This window comes from Mycotypha africana (genome assembly GCF_025528875.1).
Source record: "Mycotypha africana strain NRRL 2978 chromosome Unknown BDF20scaffold_1, whole genome shotgun sequence".
Taxonomy (NCBI): domain Eukaryota; kingdom Fungi; phylum Mucoromycota; class Mucoromycetes; order Mucorales; family Mycotyphaceae; genus Mycotypha; species Mycotypha africana.
Window position 1 is genome coordinate 234379 of NW_026515725.1, and position 23442 is coordinate 257820.

General features: G+C 37.1%; 10 protein-coding genes across 10 annotated transcripts; 7 read left to right on the forward strand and 3 right to left on the reverse strand.

The window, feature by feature from the left end:
• Positions 1-57: 57 nt before the first annotated feature.
• On the reverse strand, positions 58-427 carry BDF20DRAFT_841187 (uncharacterized protein; the record flags this gene model as incomplete). The annotated part of the gene is made up of 2 exons (XM_053079435.1): positions 347-427; positions 58-274 (listed from the first exon to the last, which is right to left on the reverse strand). Coding segments are annotated over exons 1-2 (174 nt in total), but the record flags the coding sequence as incomplete, so codon positions are not given.
• On the reverse strand, positions 85-919 carry BDF20DRAFT_841188 (uncharacterized protein; the record flags this gene model as incomplete). The annotated part of the gene is given in 4 exon segments (XM_053079436.1): positions 85-103; positions 185-274; positions 347-729; positions 745-919. A coding segment is annotated over 1 exon segment (159 nt), but the record flags the coding sequence as incomplete, so codon positions are not given.
• Positions 920-1805: 886 nt separating this feature from the next.
• BDF20DRAFT_908690 (uncharacterized protein) lies at positions 1806-5071 on the forward strand (the record flags this gene model as incomplete). Its single annotated transcript, XM_053083507.1, has 12 exons — positions 1806-1999; positions 2079-2139; positions 2227-2238; positions 2327-2428; positions 2530-2720; positions 2829-2902; positions 3013-3054; positions 3118-3194; positions 3269-3535; positions 3687-3762; positions 3858-4032; positions 4120-5071. The coding sequence occupies 12 exons, from the start codon at positions 1806-1808 to the stop codon at positions 5069-5071; spliced, it is 2223 nt and encodes a 740-aa protein (XP_052940110.1).
• Positions 5072-5465: 394 nt separating this feature from the next.
• On the forward strand, positions 5466-5816 carry BDF20DRAFT_830944 (uncharacterized protein; the record flags this gene model as incomplete). Its single annotated transcript, XM_053078397.1, has 1 exon — positions 5466-5816. One exon carries the CDS (start codon positions 5466-5468, stop codon positions 5814-5816), a length of 351 nt encoding a protein of 116 aa, XP_052940111.1.
• Positions 5817-6040: 224 nt separating this feature from the next.
• BDF20DRAFT_841197 (Rad51-domain-containing protein) lies at positions 6041-7455 on the reverse strand. Its single transcript, XM_053079437.1, has 3 exons — positions 7339-7455; positions 7003-7264; positions 6041-6925 (listed from the first exon to the last, which is right to left on the reverse strand). The coding sequence occupies exons 1-3, from the start codon at positions 7400-7402 to the stop codon at positions 6181-6183; spliced, it is 1071 nt and encodes a 356-aa protein (XP_052940112.1). The 5' UTR covers positions 7403-7455; the 3' UTR covers positions 6041-6180.
• A 363-nt stretch (positions 7456-7818) lies between these two features.
• On the forward strand, positions 7819-10024 carry BDF20DRAFT_810662 (major facilitator superfamily domain-containing protein; the record flags this gene model as incomplete). The annotated part of the gene is made up of 10 exons (XM_053076615.1): positions 7819-7960; positions 8031-8110; positions 8180-8244; positions 8344-8561; positions 8680-8794; positions 8861-9085; positions 9170-9234; positions 9307-9335; positions 9434-9743; positions 9828-10024. 10 exons carry the CDS (start codon positions 7819-7821, stop codon positions 10022-10024), a joined length of 1446 nt encoding a protein of 481 aa, XP_052940113.1.
• Positions 10025-10402: 378 nt separating this feature from the next.
• On the forward strand, positions 10403-12070 carry BDF20DRAFT_830947 (uncharacterized protein; the record flags this gene model as incomplete). The annotated part of the gene is made up of 4 exons (XM_053078398.1): positions 10403-10543; positions 10615-11262; positions 11344-11536; positions 11622-12070. 4 exons carry the CDS (start codon positions 10403-10405, stop codon positions 12068-12070), a joined length of 1431 nt encoding a protein of 476 aa, XP_052940114.1.
• A 499-nt stretch (positions 12071-12569) lies between these two features.
• Positions 12570-16435, forward strand: BDF20DRAFT_841218 (rRNA-processing arch domain-containing protein). The gene is made up of 4 exons (XM_053079438.1): positions 12570-13408; positions 13509-14199; positions 14280-15648; positions 15719-16435. Exons 1-4 carry the CDS (start codon positions 12770-12772, stop codon positions 16266-16268), a joined length of 3249 nt encoding a protein of 1082 aa, XP_052940115.1. The 5' UTR covers positions 12570-12769; the 3' UTR covers positions 16269-16435.
• Positions 16436-16526: 91 nt separating this feature from the next.
• BDF20DRAFT_841224 (uncharacterized protein) lies at positions 16527-19586 on the forward strand. Its single transcript, XM_053079439.1, has 10 exons — positions 16527-16652; positions 16748-17020; positions 17127-17214; positions 17295-17536; positions 17600-17638; positions 17707-17769; positions 17858-17950; positions 18013-18124; positions 18188-18600; positions 18785-19586. The coding sequence occupies exons 2-10, from the start codon at positions 16964-16966 to the stop codon at positions 19109-19111; spliced, it is 1434 nt and encodes a 477-aa protein (XP_052940116.1). The 5' UTR covers positions 16527-16652; positions 16748-16963; the 3' UTR covers positions 19112-19586.
• A 1575-nt stretch (positions 19587-21161) lies between these two features.
• BDF20DRAFT_983619 (uncharacterized protein) lies at positions 21162-23294 on the forward strand. Its single transcript, XM_053085159.1, has 4 exons — positions 21162-22180; positions 22438-22579; positions 23092-23180; positions 23251-23294. Exons 1-4 carry the CDS (start codon positions 21286-21288, stop codon positions 23265-23267), a joined length of 1143 nt encoding a protein of 380 aa, XP_052940117.1. The 5' UTR covers positions 21162-21285; the 3' UTR covers positions 23268-23294.
• The last annotated feature ends 148 nt before the right edge of the window (positions 23295-23442 follow it).

The following is a 23442-nucleotide window of genomic DNA, read 5'->3' on the forward strand; positions in this document are numbered from 1 at the left end:
CATTTGGTACAACAGGTATTGTCTTTATCCGGTTCTTCATTATTCTCTTTCCTTGCTTTCTTCTTTTCCTTCTTGATTTCAAAGTTCTGTTTGCGTTTTCTGCCTATCGAACCAACTATAGGTACAATGAAGTCGCTTACTAATGATGTATTTACCAACTTTTAAAGCCACATGAGGTGCTTACCTTGATCTGCAGTTTCCGGCTCATATAATTCACATTTAAAGTATTGTTTGGTGTAGTGACCCCCTTTACCGCAATCAATACACGTTACATCTAACAGTACACGATGATTAATCTATACATATATATATGATTAGGTAGATAGGCTTTCAAAAGGCAAGTTACCATTAACAGCACTTGATTTTTTCTTTTCAAAAATTTGCTTTTTCTTTTCATAAATTATTGTTTTGAACATGGGTCATAGTATGTATCTTAAAAACGTGAAATAAAAGTGAAAGAGACAACATTTGACTCTAAGAAAGCAATATATTTTATAGTGCTTATCTTTGAAAGTCACCCATGAACGCATACAAAAACATTGACAACAGTTAATATAACCATCCCATTCCGCTATGGTATCTGTTATACTATGACCATCAGCCCTCTATCAATGGTTTGATGTCAATCAATTCAAAGTTAACTTTTTTTGGAATTCTTGTCCAAAAAAGGCACCAACGAATATCTTGTTGGTCTCGGAACACATCGTCATTTAGTAAAAAAGTTGTCAAGCTTTTTGTAGTTTGTCCTATTGCAAGATAACATCAATAAAACCATTATTGGCGACTTTCTTACTGATAGAGACTAATTTCTAGGGTTCGATTGTATGTCATCCTTAATGCTGCTTGAATATCACTGAATAATTGAGTATCCAAATATCCAAATACTATGGACTTTTCTAAAAATATTTTTTAATAAATCTAAAATTAAAATGTATATTGTCCATTAAAAATTGTAAATCGTCTAAAATATAAGGTAAAATACATTATTACATCCTTGGTGGTTTTGCTTGTCGGAGAAGAAACAGTATGCTCCAGTGTTTTCAATTAGAATCCGGACTTTTCTACTCCTTCTCTCGACTTTTTTGCTTTTATAGAATAAACTACAAAGTATTTTTGAGATAAATTTTGATAAACATCTTTTAGAAGACAACAACTTCGAAAAAAAAATTTAATTTAGGCAAAACAGTCAAGATAACAGAGAGAAAAGTGATTGTAAAGCTCTTATGAATTCAGAATTGACAAAACTAACAAGAGAGTAGACAGGTTTAAACATATGCTAAAGCTAAGAATTGACCTGAGGAAGGTTTTCTCTATGATTGCTTGCCTGTTCAAAGATAAAGGTTACTACTAATACCCTAGAATGCCTCCTGTTAAGACTTGAATTTTCGTTGGAAACTTTGTAATTCTGGATTTTGCGCGTTCAGTTATAAAGCAGATGAATTGATGTCTTTTTTTTCCCAAAAAAGTTTCTAATCCAAAATTTAAGTTTATGTAGAAATAAAAACCAACATTGTCCAAATTTTCTAAAGCAAAAGAAAAGTGTGTCTGAATGCACATACACCGCACCTCACCCACACAACAGATTTTTTTTTTTTTTTAATTTGGTGGGTTAAAAAGAAACACTATTTAAAAACACAGACAAACATTTTAAAAAAGTTTAATTCAAATAAAGATTATTTCCCTTTAGTTCTTCTAAAACAGATAAAAATCCTTTCAAAAGCCCTTTCCCCTTACTGTCCCCTGTTTTTCTTTTTTTTTTTCTTCTTCTGTTTACTTTTTCACATTTTTAAACTCTTTCTTCCATCATGCCTATTTTGAATCATTTAGCCACCAAAGTAAAGCAAAAGTTTCGTAGCGGCGTCAATAACGTTGTGAGAGGCAACGAAGATGATGAACGTGAAGAACAGTATTTAGCTGAAGGACATCGTTTTGAATCCTTTGCGCCCATCAGAGAAAATGCCATGGTCAAGTATTTCATCGACGGTCATGATTACTGCTGGTAATTATCTGTTTTTCCCTGTTGATAATTGAAAGCGTTCAGGGCAAGATCATTTTGACTAAATGTTCTATTTTCATAGGGCTGTTGCTGAGGCCATTGAAAGTGCAAAGGAAGTTGTCTTTATCGAAGATTGGTGGTTGGTAAGTTGGGGTTTTCGTGACTGAACGTAAAGAAAAGAATACTAATTCATTGCATTTGATCCTTTTGGTATCTCTCTTTATATATAGTCTCCTGAACTCGTAAATATCATTCTTTTATCGTGGATCAGATAACACATATCAAGATGTAACAGTGAATTCACTGACCCGTGCGAACTTTCGATAATAGTATTTGAAAAGACCTCCCGCCAAGTATCCCGAATACCGTATTGATGCCTTGTTGAAACGTAAAGCCGAAGAAGGCGTCATGATTTATGTCGTTGTCTACAAGGTATATCACATACACATACATGTATAAAGTTTGGAAATGATGACGAATCAGTATTAAATGACGTATAACGATGTTGCTGGTTCTCTATTATCTATTTATAGGAAATCGAATTAGCTTTGACACTTGACAGCGCTCACACCAAGAAAGCTCTGCAGGACTTGCATGAGAACATTGTTGTTCAAAGACATCCTGATCACGCTATTGGCGGTACTTACTTTTGGTCTCATCACGAAAAGTTTGTTGTGGTTGATAATCGTATTGCCTTCTTGGGTGGTATTGATCTTTGTTACGGGTAAAAATAACGAAACATTCATGATTTATGCAGAGAGAAAAAAAAAAAAAAAAAAAAAAAGAAAAGTGAATGGTGTAACTCAACCAGAATGTTATTCCGTACCGTTAGTCGTTGGGATACTCACAGCCACAGATTAGCGGATTTCACCTATGGCCCTGACCCTCATATGGAAATCTACCCAGGTACGTCCCTTTTGTTTCTCTCTGTAATACCGTGTTTTTAATGCAAAAAGCTAACAAACAAAAAAAAAATAAAAAAATTACACAATTTTTCTTTTTATTCTGGAACACAGGCCAAGATTATAGTGATGCTCGTGTCAGAGATTTTGAAAAAGGTAAGTTTCAGAGATCATGATGCGTTGCAGAAATACTGTTACTGATCTGCTTTTTTGATCTAGTTAAATTATGGGACATGAAATTGATCGATAAGACGACTGTTCCTCGTATGCCTTGGCATGATATTTCTCTTTGCATGGTACAATATCCTTTAACCCAACAAATCGTGCATATTGGCTGACTTTTATTCTTATTTCTCTATGATCATTTTAGCTTGGTACTCCAGTGTTGGATGTTTCACGTCATTTCTGTGACAGATGGAATTTCATCAAGAACTCAAAGTCTTTAGATAAGTCCAAGGCTCCCTTCTTGAAGCCTCCACTTGGTGGCTACAGTCATTATCAAAATTTCAAGATCAACCTTGATGACAAATTGCTTCACTCTTATCATTTCGGTCATCAAACCGCCGGTGTCAATGGCTCTGTCAGAGCTCAGGTTCTCCGTAGTAGTGCCGAATGGAGTTCTGGTATTAAATTAGAGGTAAGCAAAGAGAGTCAAAATACATATAGGAAAAAAAAAAAAAGCCTGTGTCAAAATCATAACAGCTCAAAGGACGAAAACAATCGGGAATCCCGTTTTAACTTTTATGTAATGTGGCTAACCATTCTTTATCAATCAAACCTTCCATTAGCACTCCATCCAAAATGCATATATTGAGACTATCACCAATGCTAAGCATTATATTTACATTGAAAATCAATTCTTCAGTAAAGTAGAAGCTATAAATGAGCTATGGCGCAGTGAAATGTAGTTTACTCATCGTATTTTTTTTTTTCTCTTTTTTTCCGGGCATTTCTTTCAGTTACATCAACCGAGAAAGATGACAAGTATATTCTCAAAAATCAAATCGGTACTGCTATCGTCAGTCGTATCGTCCAGGCTTATGAAAATGGTGAAAAATTCAAGGTGTTTGTCTTGATGCCTTTGATGCCTGCTTTCCCTGCTGAATTAAGTACAAAGGATGCTGCTACTGCTAGGTAAATATGATTTGCCAGTAGGTAAAAAGAAAAACTTTCGCCAGTCAGGTTTATTCATCATGGTTTCTATTTCTTAAACAATGTTAGACTTGTCATGTATTATCAATATATTTCCATCTGTAGTGGTGATAACAGTATCCTCCAACAATTGAAAAAGAAGAATATCAATGCCGATGACTACATTCGTTTCTACAGTTTGAGAAGCTTTGATCGTATCAACCGTGCTAGAGCCGAAGAAATTCTCGCACGTAATGCTGGCTATACTCCCAACGAAATTACCAACCAAGCGCCTACGGACGATGTCCAGCAACCCAACGGCCTCACCATCCCCGGCCAAGAAGTTCAAGTCTGCCGCACGGCTATCACTGAAACCGTCGCTGACTATGTGACCGAAGAATTGTACATTCACGCCAAGCTGCTTATTGCTGATGACAGAGTCGTCATCATGGGCTCTGCCAACTTGAACGACCGATCTCAATGCGGTGACCGTGACTCTGAAATCGCTTTGTATGTTGAAGATCAGGATAGGATCTCTTCTCGTATGAACGGTGAGCCCTATCAAGCTTCTCGTTTCGCAGCTACTTTGCGTCGTCAGTTATGGAAGGAGCATTTGGGCTTACTTGATGAGGAAGAGTTGGATACGGTCACTCCTGCTATGTTGCCTTTGCCCGTTCCTTCTCCTGACTATACTCAAACAAAGGAGGATTTCTGGGTCATGGATCCTTTGGACGATGAAACGCTCAACAGATGGAATAACACTGCTGCTACCAACACAAAGGCCTTCCGTGAAGTTTTCCATTGTGTTCCTGATGATACTATTACCACTTGGGATGAATATCACAAGTTCTATCCTCCTACTGAAAAGATTGAATTGGGCCACGTTTTCGATCCTAACATGTCCCTTCAAGAAGTGCGTCAAAAACTGAGTGTCGTTCATGGTCATTTGGTTGAGTTCCCTACAAAGTTCTTGTCTTGTGAAGATCTTCAAGGTGAATCTATTCCCATTGTCGGTGCTTCTGTGCAAGAACTTTACACTTAAGTATAAGAAGGCACACAGCTTACCGTTTCCTTTGGAAACATTCACATCTCTCTTTCTGTATAACATACACTTTACACTATTTTACGCATTCATCTCTCATCATAATTACATATTAAATAGTTTCTTCTCATCTATTTTACTATTATACTACTCATTCTTTACAAGTACTTTTTAATTGTTCAATTAGAAAATATAAAATGACTCTTTGAGCTACCTATGATCCATTTGTAGAAATGTAGAAACACTGTGTGGCTGATTGAAAAAAGGAAACGATCTGATAAATGAAAAATCGTGGTTTATCGATTTTGATTGGGACAAACCTCCCTTTTCCTTCTTGGGTCGTGCTGTTCATTTCATTACTTTTTTTCGCTCCTTCCTAAATATTCGAATAGCAATGCCACCGCCATTGAATTCATTCTCGACATTGTTAAGCACGAAAGCAAAGCCTTTTGCAAGTAAAGCCATTGGCCGTCCCATTTCAACCAACGTACTTCGTCAGCAGCAGCAGCAGCAGCAGCAGCAGCAGCAGGCACCTTACGTCGCGCCCGCTCTTAACAATAGTAGCGTTACTAAAAAACCTATTATCACAGAAACGTCAGTCTTGAACACTTTTCCGAGGCCTAATCTTCAACCTACACTGCTTAATTCACAATGTTTTACTTTGCAAGCTATGAAAGCGCTGGCCCCTCTTCAAACTTGCTTCAATTGTAGTGGACCTCACTCTACCGAATTCTGCCCTTGTTAGACAGATCGATTCCCCCTTCCCCTTTTTTTTTTGTATATAATATAGTTGTATTTTCCCATTTTTTCATATACCACCCTCCTCTTATTAAAGATTACTTTATGTAAAATCTCTCGAAAGTGATATAATCTAGAGTGTTGTAAATCATTGTTCGTTCCATAAGCATTGATTTTGTAAATAGGATCACTCAAAGAGAAACACTGCTAGCTATGAAATTTTGAAAAAAACTCATTAAACTTTACTTATTGTTTGCTAAAAGGTATATGTGTATGATTAAAGTAGGTATGCAGTTGCTACTATTTGTTTGTGTCAACAGGGGGTGGGGGGTGGGAATAGCTTGGTTTCAATTAGATAGTTTGTTACAGTTTTAAATAGCATGGATGCCGTTATTGTCAATCTTGAGCTCACAGCCATATCGAGGGGCCGTTGGTGAGAATTCGAGAAATAGTATACGTCTTGTTTTCATGTGTTCCAATATAGGAGACCTTGCCATGCGAATACGCGCATTGACAGAATTAGCCCAGGAGACACCCAAAATAGGCTTCTTCAACAATGAATCAATATACAAACCAGCCATAGAATTACTCTTTTCAGCATTCAGCAACTGAAAGTCTGCCCATTGTTGCAGTTGCTCAATGTCGGGTTGGTTTCTTGTAGTAGGAACGTCTGCTACTTGATTCACAGCGATAATAGCGAGTTCATACTGATCGGCAATCTTTTTCAATTGTGTGCCTAAATCACATATCTCACTCATTCTCTCGAACCGTTTCTTGCCTATGCCGTGCGCCTCACTACGATAAAGTGCACCAATAGAGTCAATGACAATAACGCGTACTCGTTTCTTTTTTATTTGCGATTCGACAAATGCCGGTAATCGGTAAAAGATCGTCCTGTATTGTTCATCACAGTTTTTAACACGTATAGTAAACAAGTTATTTCTCAATTCCTCCTGCTGAGGCTCAGGGTATTGGTGGAGTAGTTGGTCAAGCCGTTTGGAAGGAAACGGACCTTCGGTGCAGATGTAAACCGCAGAACCACCTAAACCGCCTTCCTGCTCAGGCTTTTGAGCTGCTACGCAAAGTTGTAAAGCAAGCTGTGTCTTTCCAGAGGAGCTAACATCAAGAACAAAACGTCAGGGAGGGGAAAACGATGAAGCTTTACATCAAACATCTTTTTTCTTCCTTTGTACCTTTCGCCTACCACTTCTGTAATCGCTCCAAGCGAAATACCGCCGTTGAACACTTTATCCATCGTTGCATCGCCTGTTGTTAATACACGTGTATGCTGTTGTTGGATAAGTTCATTTCCTGTTCTTTCGCGTAAACGCCAATCAAAGGCTTCTAATGAAGCCGCCATTAAAATATCATTGGCAGCGTCAGCTGGAATATTCAATAGTCTTGTCAGATCAGCTACTGATTTCATCAGCATGTCTCGAGGCGCATCTATGCCCACTGTGAGGGAAAAAGCTAGTTAATCCGACTGGTTCTTTGCTGTTGTCGCTTTAAAAGTTAGATCAGCTAATTACAATTCTCTACTTTTTCTAAAACACCAAGCTCTTCCAACGTCTTTCTTAAATCATTCTTCTTCATGTGATCGATCGGATGGATGGAAGCAAAACGCTTCTTGTTTTCAATGCCGAAACGAAAGGAGCAACCAAAAAAAAAAAAAAAAAAAAAAAAAAAAAAAAAAAGGTCAAGTTTAAACTCTATTTTACCCATTTTTGGATTTGGCCCGCCTCCAAATTATGCAAACATGTGGGGAACAAAAAAGTACAGGTATGAATGCAATAAGTTTCAATTTTCTTTCCCTTCCCTTCTCTCCTACTTTCTTATTGTAAAAACTTATATTATCTCCTTACCGCTAATTTTAAACATGGCAGATGATACTTCATACGAGCCTCTGTTTTCTGCAGGTAATTTAAGAGATAGAATGCAATCAATGGGCGCCTGCTTTCTCTTTATTTTGTTTTCGGTTTCCATCATTGATTCCTCTCTACGTATTTTTCATGTCATCTTCTACAATAGAACTCGTGGACAGCCAAAATAGAGTGCTGGTGGAGAAACGACTTGTGCGCAAGATAGATACACGGCTCCTGCCTTTTTTAAGCTTTATGTATCTATTTTCTTCGTTGGATAGATCAAGCTTAGGTAAATGATACCTGAAAGAAGGGCTTAAAAGACGATTATCTAACCTTTTACTCTGGTGATGAATACTAAGGCAATGCTGTATTGGACAATTTCGAGCAGGATGTGGGCATCACACCTGATCAGTTCAACACTTGTGTTACTATCTTCTATGTAAGGACTCTCCAAAATAATACCTTCAAACAATCAATCATCCTTACCGTCATTGCTTTCACCTATCAGGCGGGATTCTTGATTTTTCAAATACCAAGTAATATTCTATTGAAACGATTCACGGCGAAAAAATGGTACAAACTCAAGATAATCATGTTTAGGAAAATGGAGAGCGACAAACAAGTAGAGACCATGACTATGATTAACATGAATCATTCTCACTTTTCCATAAGGCTACCTTTATTAATGGTTTGCTGGGGTAGCATGGCATGCTTACATGCTGCTGTCAAAAACTTTCATCAGCTTATGACCTTACGGTTCTTCTTGGGTTTTTTTGAAGCTGGTTTTTTTCCAGGCGTTGTCTACTTTTTAACATTATTCTACAAAAGGAATGAAATGGCCACCCGTATTGCGTTATTTTGGGGATCAACTGTTGCTGCACATGCTTATGGTAAAAAAAAAAAAAGAAGCCAATTGTTTCTGGAAGGAGCATTTTTGTACGATGCTCGTCAGAAGGTAATGCACAAACATGCTAACCCTTACTCTTATCTTATAACTCTATCACACAGCGGGCGTTTTAGCCTATGGTATTCTACAGATGAGAGGTTCTAGAGGCCTCACAGGTTGGCAATGGCTCTTCTTGATTGAAGGCATTCCAACCGTCGTTGTTGCAGTGATTGCATTGTAAATAGAAAAGAAGATATCATTTTTCAGCTCGTTATTAAATTACCTTGTACATGTCTATCTTAGCTTCTATCTACCAGCTTCTCCCTCTACCTGGTCCGCCTTGACGGAAGAAGAAAAATATGTAGCTTTGTCACGTTTGGATGAAGATGGAGTCCATGAACATATTACATTGGGCGATTTGGACACATCCAACAAGAAGCAAGCATTGAAAGCCCTGACGGATTGGAAAGTATGGATGTATATGATCATGTTCTTTTGTGGATCTGTGCCGAATACAAGTGTGTCCAAGTATGTACTATGTATATCAGAACAGATTCCATGAAGAGGGAAATCAGGGATAAACAGAGAAAAAAATTTACGTTTCTGTAATAGCTTCCTGCCTTCCATCGTAAAAGGCATGGGTTATGATGATAAGCTATCTGCCAATCTCATGTCAGGTAAATGATAAAGTGTTTTACATTTTAGATGGCTACAACTATTTATCATTCATACATGTCTTTTGTGTATAGCTCCTCCTTACGTAGCAGCTGTATTCGTGGTAACGTAAACACAGATTAAATGATTGAATCAATACCACACTATTTGAAAATGCTTTCTACATGGACGTCAACTAAATTCGCTCACTGCTCTTAATAGATGATTTTTGGAGCTTACTCATCCGACCGCAGAAAAGAGCGTGCTTTTCATGCCATTGCTGGCGCGTCCATATGTCTGATCGGCTATATCATTTTATCTGCTTCTACAGAGAGACCCGTACTTTATGCTGGTGTTTGCATCGCAGTTGCTGGGATTTTCGTTATCAACCCTATTGTCAATGCATGGCTAACAGGCAATATCGCTCCTGACATGAAAAAAGGTGTAGCTACTGCAATGGCTGTCTCTGCCAATAATTCAGCCGGTTTAGTAGGCTCAAATATTTATCGACACTCTGATGCGCCCAGATACTGTAAGGACACCTGATGCATCCCATCCACATGATACTAAGAAAAATATATTGTACGCTAATGGTTCCTGTTCTTTTCTGATATAGTACGCGGTCATATGATTAACTTGGTATTTATCCTGCTTTTTATCATTTTGACTCTTGTTCAGAGGTTTCTCCTTCAACGAGCCAACAAGCGTAAAGAAGTGGAGAAACAAAAAGTATTGAATAATGAATTCAATGAAGCTTCTGGAAACGATACAAAGACTGGTGATGAATCCGTGGATTTTGTATATAGACTTTGAGCATGTATTTTTTTTTTTAAAGAAATAAGTACATATAAGTGCTGACGATGTATTTTCAAAGCCGAACTCTTTGAGTAGAGCGATTTCAATAAATGTTTTTATACCAACATCTAGCCAAATAGTGAGCAAGGTCATGCTATGAAAAAAAGACGAACTTCTTTATATTAATTAGCCTTCCTGAAGACAGATAATACTAGGACTTACATAAATGATAGATTGTTTGTGGTCTACGTAGTAGTAATGCCTAAGAGAACCAATTTGGTCATTTTTTGCAAAATATATCCATGTCAGTCCATTTACTAATTGTAAATCGTATCTCAGGAGCAATAAATTTAATCGTTTGTTGCTTTCTCTTGCTGAAGATCGAATTAGTTAAGAATGAAACTCTGGAGCTTGTATTTGTCAATTTATTCCGTGTATACTCAATATCAGGCACTTGCACTAATCAACAATGCCATAGGCGAAGAATATCAAGACTCTGAATGTATTGCTGGTCTTAGTATGCCTGAAGCAACTGCCGTAAGTTGTGTGAGACAACTATTCACCGTGCTGTATGTGTCTTACAAACCTATACAAAATTACTGATGTAGCTAGAACATTTTAATGGTATTTTTGGAGAGTTTATCATGGTCGACAACGAAGAAAAGGTTCAAAACGCATCCATTTTCGGTCCTATTGCTGCAAGTTATATACAGTCCAACGGCTACAGCTATAACACCAATGGATACAAGAGCAGCAATACGGCAGAATGCCCAGATTATAACCATCCTTCCGTCCCTCATTTGGGCTTACTATCATATAGTGCCAATGTGAGAGAGGCGAATATCGCAGGTGCTGTTTGGACAAAATATGGTGCCGTGCATCGTACGCTCGATAACGCAAGAGATAGGGTTAGGACTGAATGTCCTGAATGTGCGCATCCAATTCCGATGAATGGAGAAACTTGGGAGGAGCTGTGGTCATTTGCGCCAGATGCACTAAGAAACATCTCTCGTACTTTGGCTGCTTTGGAGCCAGATACTGTCATAAGAGCGTTCGACAAAGGTTATACGCCAATGAAAAAGAAAAGCACTCTTGAAGGTGTTCGTGTCTTGAAATTTCCAGCTTGTTCAGATCGAAAATGCGAAATAGTTAGCAAACAAGAATCAACTGTAGGCATTCTGAAAGGCGATGAAAGTTTGGCTACCAAATACTTTACAGCAGCAGACACTCAAGGGAAGGACACTGTCGTCTTCAACGTAAGTCAATTCATTCAAAAACTCTTCTATACTATGTTTCTTTGAAAAAATCCAGACTGATCCTGAAAGATTCGATAAAAGATACCAGTCTATGTAGGCGGGAAATACACAATTTCCACATTGGATGTGAATAAAGACATATCACCTTGCCAAGCTATTTTCAATTTCTATCCTGTCAACCAGATAGGAGAGTTCGTAAACAGTCCAAATGCTACTTTCACTTTGATTCGATCACCTGATGTTACTATTGCTGGTACTATTCTTGCACCTCAAGGTATTTAGGACTGAGTAATTGATTTCTCTCTTTCTCGCGAATTGTAACTTACGTTTTCTTCTCTCTTCAATCTATACTGTATAAGCCAACATTGTTGACTCACACAAAGGATATTTTGGCGGCCAATTGCTCACATTGCAAAGGTATGAAGGTCAAGGTGCCAATATTTTGAATTTCCACTCAGCTTCCACTGGAGCTTGTGCTTCTCGTTCATTATGCTTGTTTAAAAGGCATGCTCCCTTTTCTCCGCCGAATATGCAAGCACAAATGCCAGCAGTACCGAAAATAGGCACACGAGGTAAATATGACACTCTTGATGGTTTGAGTACATACTCCTTGGATAATTCGAATATACATACTGTGACTGAAAAATTGGAACCATCCTCTTCCAATCTTGATACGGACGAAGTATATAATGTAAACAAGGATAACAACGACAAAGGCTATCAGAAAGGAAGAATAAACACTATAATATTCAATAGACATTTAAAAGTTTTCCCAACGAACATGGTGATACGCCCTACAGATCTATAAAAAGGAATTCTCCACTGGTATTAATTTGGATTATCATAACTACTTTAGATTGTAGAATGACAAATAAACTATTAACTAATGACTCTCTTCCACTATTAGTTGAGTAATGAGTTGTCAATTGAGTATTATATCTGTTAATCATCTGCAAGCTCTTATCTAAAAAGTTAATATTCCACTCGTTTTTCTTTTTTGGCTTTACACATTGTATGCCGTCATGCAATGTACATACGCAACATAATATCCTTTTCATATATGCAACACTTTAAAAACTTTTGGTATGGTAACCTTAGGAGAAAGGGGATGGCAATATTTGAAAAGGTAAGAGCAACTCTGATATATTCATGACGGTTGTTAAAGGCAAGAAAGACTAAATCCAAATCAACTGATAAAGCAGTGCAAACATGCTCTTAGGGCAGCCCTTTTCAACAAGCTTGTACATTTTTTGCTACTTATCTGCTCACCGTAGGATGGATCAAAAATATTGGCCTGAAATTCTTCAAGCAGGACAAAGCAAATTGATCGTAGAATTTTATTGTCCGCACAAAATCCAATGACAACCAGCTGCAAATTTTGATTGACGAGCAGGAGCTGATTCGTGACTTGGCCTTAACAATTTCAGGCAACTAAAAGAAAAAAAAAAATCCATAGATGCAGCGACATCAATCGGTCTGATTCTTTCTTTGTTATAAACAAAACTGGATGAGTAGCGACGCACAAGATATATTCAACGTTTTTGGCGGAGCCGCCGTAGAAGACAATTTCGATGATGCTATGGAGGAAGAAGCATTAGAGGATCAAAGTAGTGAACAACAATCAAAAAATGCTTCTGCTTCTGAAACTTCGCTTGCGACGGCAAAACGCCCTCAATCAGACAACGATGAATTGGAGGCAGGCAACAAAAAGCAAAAATTGACTGCTGCTGGAGAAGACCTAAGAATATTCAAAGAAGACATAAATAAACAAGTAACACCAGTAGTGGCTGACAGTTTCGAAGAAGAAGCTTCTAGAGCTGTTACAAACATTGCTGGTTTGCAAGCACAGCCATCAAAGGAAGAAGGAGAAAAGATTGTTCTTAGTCATGCTATTCGTCATCAAGTTGCTGTGCCACCTAATTATCCTTATGTACCGATCTCTCAGCATAAGCCACCTGCTGATCCTGCTAGAGTCTATCCATTCACTCTGGATCCTTTTCAACGTGTCGCAGTTTCTTCGATCGAACGTAATGAGTCAGTATTGGTTGCTGCTCACACTTCAGCTGGTAAAACAGTTGTTGCTGAGTATGCTATTGCGCAGTGTTTGAAAAATAAACAACGTGTTATTTATACTTCACCTATCAAGGTAAACTTCGGAAAACCCATATCAACAAGCGGGTAAAGCAGATGATATAGCTAAATTAACGAATCAATTCTCTATTCACTCTATGTTTATGTATAATTAGGCTCTATCAAATCAAAAATTCAGAGAATTCACAGAAGAATTTGGAGATGTTGGTTTAATGACAGGTGATGTTACTATCAATCCGCAAGCCTCTTGTCTTGTCATGACAACAGAAATTTTGAGATCTATGTTGTATCGTGGTTCAGAAATCATGCGTGAAGTTGCTTGGGTTGTATTTGATGAAATTCATTATATGAGAGATGCTGAACGTGGTGTTGTTTGGGAGGAGTCTATTATTTTATTACCTCACGCCGTTCGTTTCGTATTCTTATCCGCTACTATTCCCAATGCTATGGAATTTGCTGAGTGGATTTGCAAGATTCACGAACAGCCTTGTCATATCGTATATACAGATTTCCGTCCAACACCGCTTCAACATTATCTGTTCCCTGCAGGAGGAAATGGTATCCATTTGGTTGTGGATGAAAAGAGTCGATTTAGAGAAGACAACTTTCAAAAAGCCATCGGTGCATTGAAGGAACATAAAGGCGATGATCCCAGCAGTACCAATACTCGTGGAAAAAAGAAAGGACAAACTTATAAAGGCGGTGCTAATGATGGCCCTTCCGATATCTACAGAATCATCAAGATGATTATGATGAAGAATTACCACCCTGTTATTGTCTTCAGTTTTTCCAAGAAGGAATGTGAGTACAACGCTCAGCAAATGTCTAAACTCGACTTTAACGATGGTATGTCAAAATTTCAATTTTGCCTTTAAACGAGCTACGAAAGAAATGTAACTGACTGCTCTATTTCATGACCTTTTCAGAGGATGAACACGCTATGGTTACTCAAGTATTTAATAATGCTATCTCATCTTTAAATGAGGATGACCGTCAACTTAGTCAGATTCAACAACTTCTGCCTTTACTTAAACGTGGTATTGGTGTTCATCATGGTGGCCTGTTGCCCATCATGAAGGAAACAATTGAAGTTCTTTTCCAAGAAGGCTTACTGAAGGTTCTGTTTGCAACTGAAACCTTTTCCATTGGTCTTAACATGCCTGCAAAAACTGTTGTTTTCACAAGTGTTCGTAAGTTTGACGGTAAGAGCATGCGTTGGGTATCTTCAGGTGAATACATTCAAATGTCTGGTCGTGCTGGTCGTCGTGGTCTCGATGAACGTGGTGTTGTTATCATGATGATTGACGAGCAGATTGAGCCAACTGTTGCTAAGGGCATGGTGAAAGGTGAATCGGATCGTATGAATTCAGCGTTCCATTTGAAATACAACATGATTCTTAATCTGTTACGTGTAGAAGGTATCAGTCCTGAGTTTATGCTGGAGAAATGTTTCTTCACCTTCCAAAACAATGCCAATATTCCACAATTTGAAAAGCAGATTACTGAATTGGAAAACCAGAAAAACGAAATTGTAGTAGAAAATGAGGATGAAATTGCCAACTACTATCAAATTCGTAAACAACTAGACCAATATACTCAGGATATTCGTGATGTGATTACACATCCTACTTATGCTTTGCCATTCTTACAACCGGGACGATTGGTTCGAATTAAATATGATGACATGGATTTTGATTGGGGTGTCGTCCTGGACTTTCAGCAAGTAAAGAAATTCAAAAAGGATAAAAACAAGGATGGCAATGATATACTTACAGCAGAAGACTATATTATAAATGCATTATTATACTGCTCTAATGACAGCACGCTGGCGAAAGATGCAACTGGACACACCGTTGGTGTTAAACCGGCTCCGGCCGCTGGTGAGGGATCCTTAATGAGTGTCCCTGTTTCACTGAAAGCAATTTACAGTATGAGTCATGTTCGCCTCAATCTTCCCAAAAATCTGAAGAAGCAAGACTCTCTGAAAGCTGTTTACAAATCTATATTGGAAGTCAAGAAAAGATTCCCTGATAATCTTCCCTTGTTGGATCCCGTAAAGAATATGGGTATTAAGGATCCTGGATTTAAGTCATTAATATCCAAAATTCAAGTTTTAGAGAAGACCTTATTTGATCATGCTCTAAGTTCATCCCCAGAACTTCCAGCTTTATACGATAAATATTACGAAAAGGTGCAGATCGCGGAAAAGATCAAGGATTTGAAGAAGAGAATGTCCGAAGCTCAATCGATTGTCCAGTTAGATGAACTGAAGAACAGAAAGCGTGTGATGAGAAGGTGAGTTCATGGTCCAGAGTTTTGTTGAAGAGCGAAAAGTTTTAACTTTGAGGTTTTTTTTCTTGTATAGACTTGGTTTTACTACACCATCAGATGTTGTTGAAATGAAGGGTCGTGTTGCTTGTGAGATCAGTACCGGTGATGAATTACTGTTAACAGAAATGATATTTCAGGGTGTATTTAACGACTTAACGGTAGACCAAGCAGTAGCCCTTCTCAGTTGCTTCGTTTTCGACGAAAGAGTTGAAGCAAAGACAAAACTGGGTGAGCAACTCCAAAAGCCTCTTAACCAGATGCGAGAAATGGCCAAACGTATCGTAAAGGTATCCAATGACTGTAAGATGAACTTATCCGAAGAAGAATATTTACTACGATTCAAGCCAGAATTGATGGATGTCGTCTATGCTTGGTGTCAAGGCGCTAAATTTTCTCAGATCTGTAAAATGACTGAAGTATATGAAGGTTCGCTCATCCGTATCTTCAGACGTTTGGAAGAACTCCTAAGGCAAATGTGTGCTGCTGCTAAAAGTATCGGCAACGTAGAATTGGAAAATAAGTTCTCTGAGGGTATCAATCGTATTCACAGAGATATTATTTTTGCTGCTTCACTTTATTTGTAAATATTTTCATCATCAGCTGTATTTTATCTTCGTTCTATATGCTTATACCTTTAAATAGATAAGAGAGAAAGCACTTCATTTCATATTTGGAAGCAAGAATAAACCATTGGAATTCTTTTTTTCGCTTGATAAATCGAAATAAACAAAAAAAAAAACTTATTGTCCCCTCTACATTGTCGCACAGATTTATTGCTGCTTTAATCAGTGCCTTCCATTCATCCTCCGCTAGTATCCGCCCCTTTTTACTGTTATTTGTGAGTTTCATCTCTCTTCCACTTTTATTTATACATCCTCTAAAATAGACATGTCCACAGAAATACGCCTTTGTAGAGAAATTTTGAAGGAAGACTTTGGCTCAATAACAGCCGTAAGGATTACTAGCACGTATTGTAAAAGATCCTTTATAAAGCATGTGCCTGACAATTATTGAAACACCTTTTTCGATTTTCATTTTCGCAAACTAAAATTAATCAATTTAGGAAACAGCTCATCAGCTTTTGTTGAAAGGTCGATTAACTCTTAATGATCTTGTTTTGCACACTAAACTATCCAGAAACACCGTCAAAGAGTGTTTAATCAGTTTAATTCAACATGGAATTGTTCTTTTCGAAGAACCGATAAACTTCAACAGAAGCCATCTTGGTGGCAACGATAATACCAGCACTTACTATGAAATTGATAAACATAAAATCCTCATGCGACTGCGGATTGGACGTATACTTCGTGTTACTGAAGAGAAGTATGGAAAAATGGTAATATATCATTGCTTGGAAATGCTGAAGATGCAGTTCTAAATGAACGCATAATTCATTCGTTTCGTGCGTTTGTACCTTGATCTCATCGTCGTTTGACATTTAGGGTTCCGCTATTTGTCAATTACTAATTTCGTACGGCAAACTCAGATCATCTCAGGTACAAGAATTGTCAAGCAAGCAGCGCAAAGATGGTAAATGAATTGCTAAGTTAATTGTAACTTGATAATAATGATGGCTTTGGTGTGAACTTCCGGATACATTTACCTTATAGGAACTGAATATATGAGCATAATGACACAAATGGCTTTGGACCAGTTTATCATTCCAATATCACCAGCTCACAGTCGAATTGCAGATGTCAACAGTAATTCAGAGCGAACCCGTTACGGTCGCAATGTGCCTAAAATACTGGAAGGAAAAAATATGGAAGCAAAAGAGTCAACATTTTTGGAAATCAAAAGAAAGTCATCAAGTGAAGAAAACGCTAGCAGCATCGTAGCATCCTTAGGCATAGTACGTGTGTTCAGCATTGTATATCAGGTTGAGTTTTGACTGTAGCTCTTCTTTGTATTTTAGAAGCGAAAAGCGGTAGATATCTTAATTTCGGGACGGAGAGTAAGATAGCTATTCCATGATGTCGAAAGTTTTAAATGAGAGTACAGAACAATTGTTTTTCTTATTAGAAAATCTCAAAAGATAAAGGTGTCTTCCAGTCAGTTTTTCACAATGTGAAAGGGAAGGGAAAAGTAACAATGCGTTCTTGACCGTTAAGCATATATTCATTGCAGACCAAGATTGCTAATTTCTTAAAGCTGATATCCACAATTCTTCCAGTATAACAGAATTGAAAATGTAGAGTATGAACCTGATCCGAAAGTATTTTTTGCAATCAATTACGAGAAATACAATATACTTTTTCGCAATCAAGTAAGCTCAATAAAGCATTAATAGTATGGTATATACGCGTCCTTATAAGCAGCTCTCTCAAGATAGTCGCGGATTTGGCTGTCAGTCGTATCAACCGAACAGCCGGTCTTGTTCTCAAGGCTATTTTTAGATATGGAAGAGAGGAAATGACCTCTTTACAAGAAGAACTGTCACGTAAGAAGGGTTTTTATCGCGCTGTGTCGCTTGAAGTTAATAATTTTTATTTATTCGCAACAGCGGCGGCTTCACCAGCACATATTATCGATATTTTGGAGCCTGAGGTGTTTCAACGAGGTGATATTGTATTATGGTCACAACCCCTTGAAACGAAGAAGTCGGACCTTGAGGTTGTGAAAGAATACATCAAGTTGTTGCTAACAGATAATGTGACTTTTCTCAAGGCAAGAGAAGAGCTTGGTCATAAGCATTATTCCGTCAACCTTAAAGGGGCTGTATACTTTATAAAACGTTATCTTGTAGAAACGTTCATTACTGTCAAATTTGGTGCTGTACCGTGTCGTCTTGCGCGTATATTGTTTGAAAAATTGAAATTGACCGACCAGCAATTGCAAAAATTGGCCATATTATCAATCCATGATGTTCGTAGAGAGTTGGGAATTTTGTTATCTCATGGTCTCATTGAAATACAGGTATTTTCAAATCATTTACACTATTATAGTTAGAAATGAACAAAAAAAATCAGCCTCTAGCTATCCCACTTTGAAAAGCAAAAAGCCCTACAAAAGCCTACAAATATTGCACAACCAAAATACCCAGTAATCCATTTTCTAACTTGGAATACAGGTAGTAACATATTTTATGTGTATTTGGTAGGAAATTCGTACAAGCAACACAGAGTCATCACCAGCTCGAACAACGTTTTTATATTCTATTTCTTTTGAGAGGTGCTGTCAAGTATTAATAGCTTCCATTCATCGGGCAATTGTTAATTTGCAGCAATGTAAAGAAATAGAAATAACCATGAGAAAGCAAGTAACTGAGGAACTTACAATCAAGAATGACCTTCTCTGGAATATAGATATACCCAGCGGGATCCAAAACAATGAAATTGTCAGAATGGAAGCGGTACTGGAGAAAATAGAAGTATCGAAGCGTAGATTAGATGAAATGCTCATGATTCTGCAGGATTTTGGGTTTTAGTTAAATGATTTCTTCTAGTCTTAGAAACAATATATCTCTATTTATATGCTTTCATTGCATTATTACTAGCTGCTTTGCTTTACATACAATAATCCATGCAACGGATAGCATACATTAAGCAGTTCTTTAATGTAAAATTACACGGCCTTAACATTCGAGCTTTGCAGCTGCAAATTACAAATGGAAGGCTATGAAATTACCCTTATTGTTCGCATACCAACCTTCCAGAAGCTACTACTGTATTAGCAATACCTATTATGCTACGTGTATCAGGAAGCTAACGTACTTTTCAGTCACCATAAAACACTTCTTTTTTCTTTTATCCATTTTAATTCATCCCCTTGCCTCTAAAACCAGATTGTAGCGAATAAAAGTGAATGAATGCGAGAAAACCACAGATGTAGCATGTACGTAATTACTAGTAAGCTAGATGTTTTACAGAGCTCTATACAACGATATAATCATACAACATAATAAAAAGTTGAATGGAATGATACAATTTCCTAAATCAAGTAAATGCTCAGCCACGTACACCTGTTTATTGCTCTTACTAATAGCCTTTCCTAGAGTTCGACATTAAGCGTTCTCTCAGCTCGTTAAAACGGACCACAGAATATGCAGCTGTATGCAAAAAAGAAAAGAAAAAGAAAAAGCTGGAATTGAATGGTGTCGAATATCAGCATACCTTTTCAAACCGAATGGCATCAAGAAAAGACGGCTCGATAAAAAATGCATAATCCATAACTTACAAGTGCATGCTAAGTAAGACTGAAAACAAAGACAGAGCATTGACATTAACTATAGAAAAGTACTCAAGTGCACGTTAACCGCATCTTCGGAACGCAATTATTTGTATGATGATCCTTAAAATTATCTATAAAAATGTCAACGACCTAAAACAACATATATGGTGGTAATTAAAGAAACGCAAGGAAAAGACGAAACAAATACATTGACTACTTTAAGAGAACAGTACTAACATGAAACTGGAGAAAGAAGTGTTCCTTGCAGCACAGCAACAAGGTAGCAGTACACTCAAGTTATTCCTGACGACATGAATCTTGGCTTCAGCCATAATAACAAAGAAAGAATTGATAATCAGCACTATGGACATCAAGCCGGGATATGCCATTCGATTCAGATTCAGATTATAAGCATAGGCTCGGTTATTTGTTCCAATGGTATACACAAGTTTTAACAATTGCTATTTGGAAAGTCAAAGCAATCAAAAAACCTAGGATTACCAATGTTAACGTATACGATAAGTGCAGACATCTGAAAATAGAAGATTTTAGCCCCTAACAAAGTGGATATAAAGCATTATTACTTTATTGTACTATCTTGTTCGAAAATGAATAAGCGGCTATACTGTTGAAATTTCAGGAATGTTTTATTTTACATACAGCACCAACTTTCAAGCAATATGCAGTGCTAAATACATTATCTCTTCATCTCCGTTTAACATATGAAGCCAACTGCTTTATGTTCCAACTAAAGAGAATCCATATCCTTACAGTAGACTGGAATGGGCACTACCTACGTCTTCGTGATAAAAGCAGTGCGACTCTTTTTGTTTCCATATAGTTCTGCGCTTTCCTTTCAAAGGTACAATGCGATTACTACCTTCTGTCACACATTGTTACCGTCACAGCCCTGTGTATCGGTATAAATGCTTGTTATTTTGACTTTAACATCTGAAAAATAAGTACTCCTAATGATTTATTATTAGACGAGTACAATTTTAAGTAGTTCATAACGGCCTGAATCACTTATGTTTCTCTATAAACTGCTGCTGACTATTATTTGATACAAAAAATTAAATTTCTTAAAGACCTTGTACATTCTGTACAAATGTAATTGATGGGTGTAACATAAATATATTACACAAGCCTTCAAATTGATGAACATTGACGAAAACCGCTCGTCATTTGAAAGGTCTTCAAACAGAGGAGAACGAAAAAGAAAAAGAAAAAGAAAAAAAAAAAAAGAAGCGGTTCAGCCCTGGCAATTTCATTGTATATAAAAAGGAGCACATCTCTTCCTCTTCTTCGGACTGAATAACTTGAATTTGGATTTCATTATTGTCCGTTCTTTTAATCAGTTAGCTTTTCCTATTTCAATATAATACTTGTACCTCTATCTTTTTCTTCTCCAGTATTCAAAATATACATGAAATGCTTGAATATTCAGAGCAACGAAAATCTCTCAAATTAAAAAAGCTCTTCTGTTCTCAAACAGATAATTTAACATTTTCAAAAAAGAAAAAAGGTCGTGTGGCACTTGATATATCTGCACCCATCTTACAGAGTCCAATGTCAACCATCGGCCTGGCTATTTCGACCTCTTCTAATGAAACAGCATTTGGCTCAGCCAATAAACGACGACCACCAGAAGATAGCCATCAACTTGCGTATTTACAGTCAATCGATTCACAACGAAACAAAAGTAATAATTCTGTATCTCCCTCGCCTTATGGAAATGGCTGCTCAGCACAATCAAAAAATGGGATTATAACTGATAAAAACACTTTCCTTGTACAGAAAGCCTCAAGAGGTCGAAACAATCCATTAGATGTACGACGGACAGTTGCTACAGACCTTCGTGGTCACTGTAACCTTCTTAGAGATCACAATTATTACAACTATTCTGACTCTACGTTTCAGGAAAGTATCTCAACAGAAGCAAGTAGAAGGCATTCATGTTCTTCTGTAGTTATGTCTACTGTTAATGTGAGACAACAGCAGCAGCAGCTTCAACCGCAGAAATGTTACTCTCATCATCAACAGGCGTCAACATTAGAATCAAGAACTCTTGAATCGAAGTCAATATCAAAAAGTAATGGAAAGCATATACAAAGCAGTAAATCCTTCAGTAAACTAAAGCAATGGAATAATAAAGTTGGGACAGTATCATCTACGGCCGCTGTTTCTATAGAGTTAAAACCGAGCAGATCAACACCTTTACGTAAAGTGAAGACTTATAACATTCCCAAAAAGCTGACACCTGCGGAGAAAGAGAAACAGCGTAAAATGCAAGAACTGGAAGACTTGATTAGTGGTCGCCGAGGGAGTACAGTCAAGCTTTCACTAACACCAAAGGCACTTTTATACTAACATTTTGTTCAGTCACCAAGAAAACCAAAAGACTCATGCACTTCATTAAGAGCAAGCGATACATATACGCCTAGTGACTACTAATAATTATATATACGCATATACATAAGTATATTAACCTTACATCTAACTAATTGAAACATAATACAATTAATCATATACCTTTATGTTATACTACTATATCTCTAAATCTATTTACAATATCTTTCATAGCCTTTAATAAGTTTTACCAAAAGTCTTTGAAAATAACAGCAATATCATCGCGCAGAATTACTTTGAATAATCATTTTAATAATGAGGCTTACACCATTACATCAGTATATAAGTTGCTGAATCCTCTATACGTAACCAAAAGGTTTAATCTACGAGCAAATATGTGTTCTACTTAAAAAAAGCAAGAAATTAACCCGGATGTTGATTACAACTTAGTAGTTATGATAAGGGAAGTGTATGTATGAAGTTCCGGAAGTGATGCTCTTTGAAATGCTGATCATTTGTCTCGAACTTTTTAATGGGTTGTTAGCACACTATGGGACCTGCCAAAACTTCTAACATTTAATTCTGGTAGTTATGTTAATCAACCTTGTCATCAGCATAAGATCAAAGTTACCTCTCAAATAAACATAACATCTATGCTTATGAACTAGAAGCTAAATGTTAAGAACACAATTAGAATGTACGGAACATGAGTAGTCTTAGTTATTGAAACGTGTGTAAGTCAGCAAGCTAATGCTCTTACGTGCATAAAAGTGAATAGTTAGAAAAGAAAGGCTGATATGCGGTAGTCAACAGTCAAGAAATGACTTGTTGTACAACATTTAAAGCAAAAGTGTCAATAATAAAATACATATTGTATCTGTAACACAGACAGATACAATACATATTGTTCGAAGCATGCTTCAAGCTCCTAAATCTTGCCATTGGTCACATGTCCATACACCAAGTAATGTCTAATGGTAAATGACTATATCTTAACATGGATAAAAACAGAGAGTTTCCATTTTAATTTTAATGAATACATTGTAGCCTTATCGCTGGGTTAAAGCGATATAAAATCGCCTACGTTGACGGAAAGGATTGAGCAATGTCTCATTTTAAAAAAAAAATAGAATTGTGAAACCAATGCTTATTTATTTGAACCACATCTTGTACTTTGAATAAAGCAAGAAGTAGGTACATGGTATACATCAATGCATAATAGCTATGCAGAAAATGAAG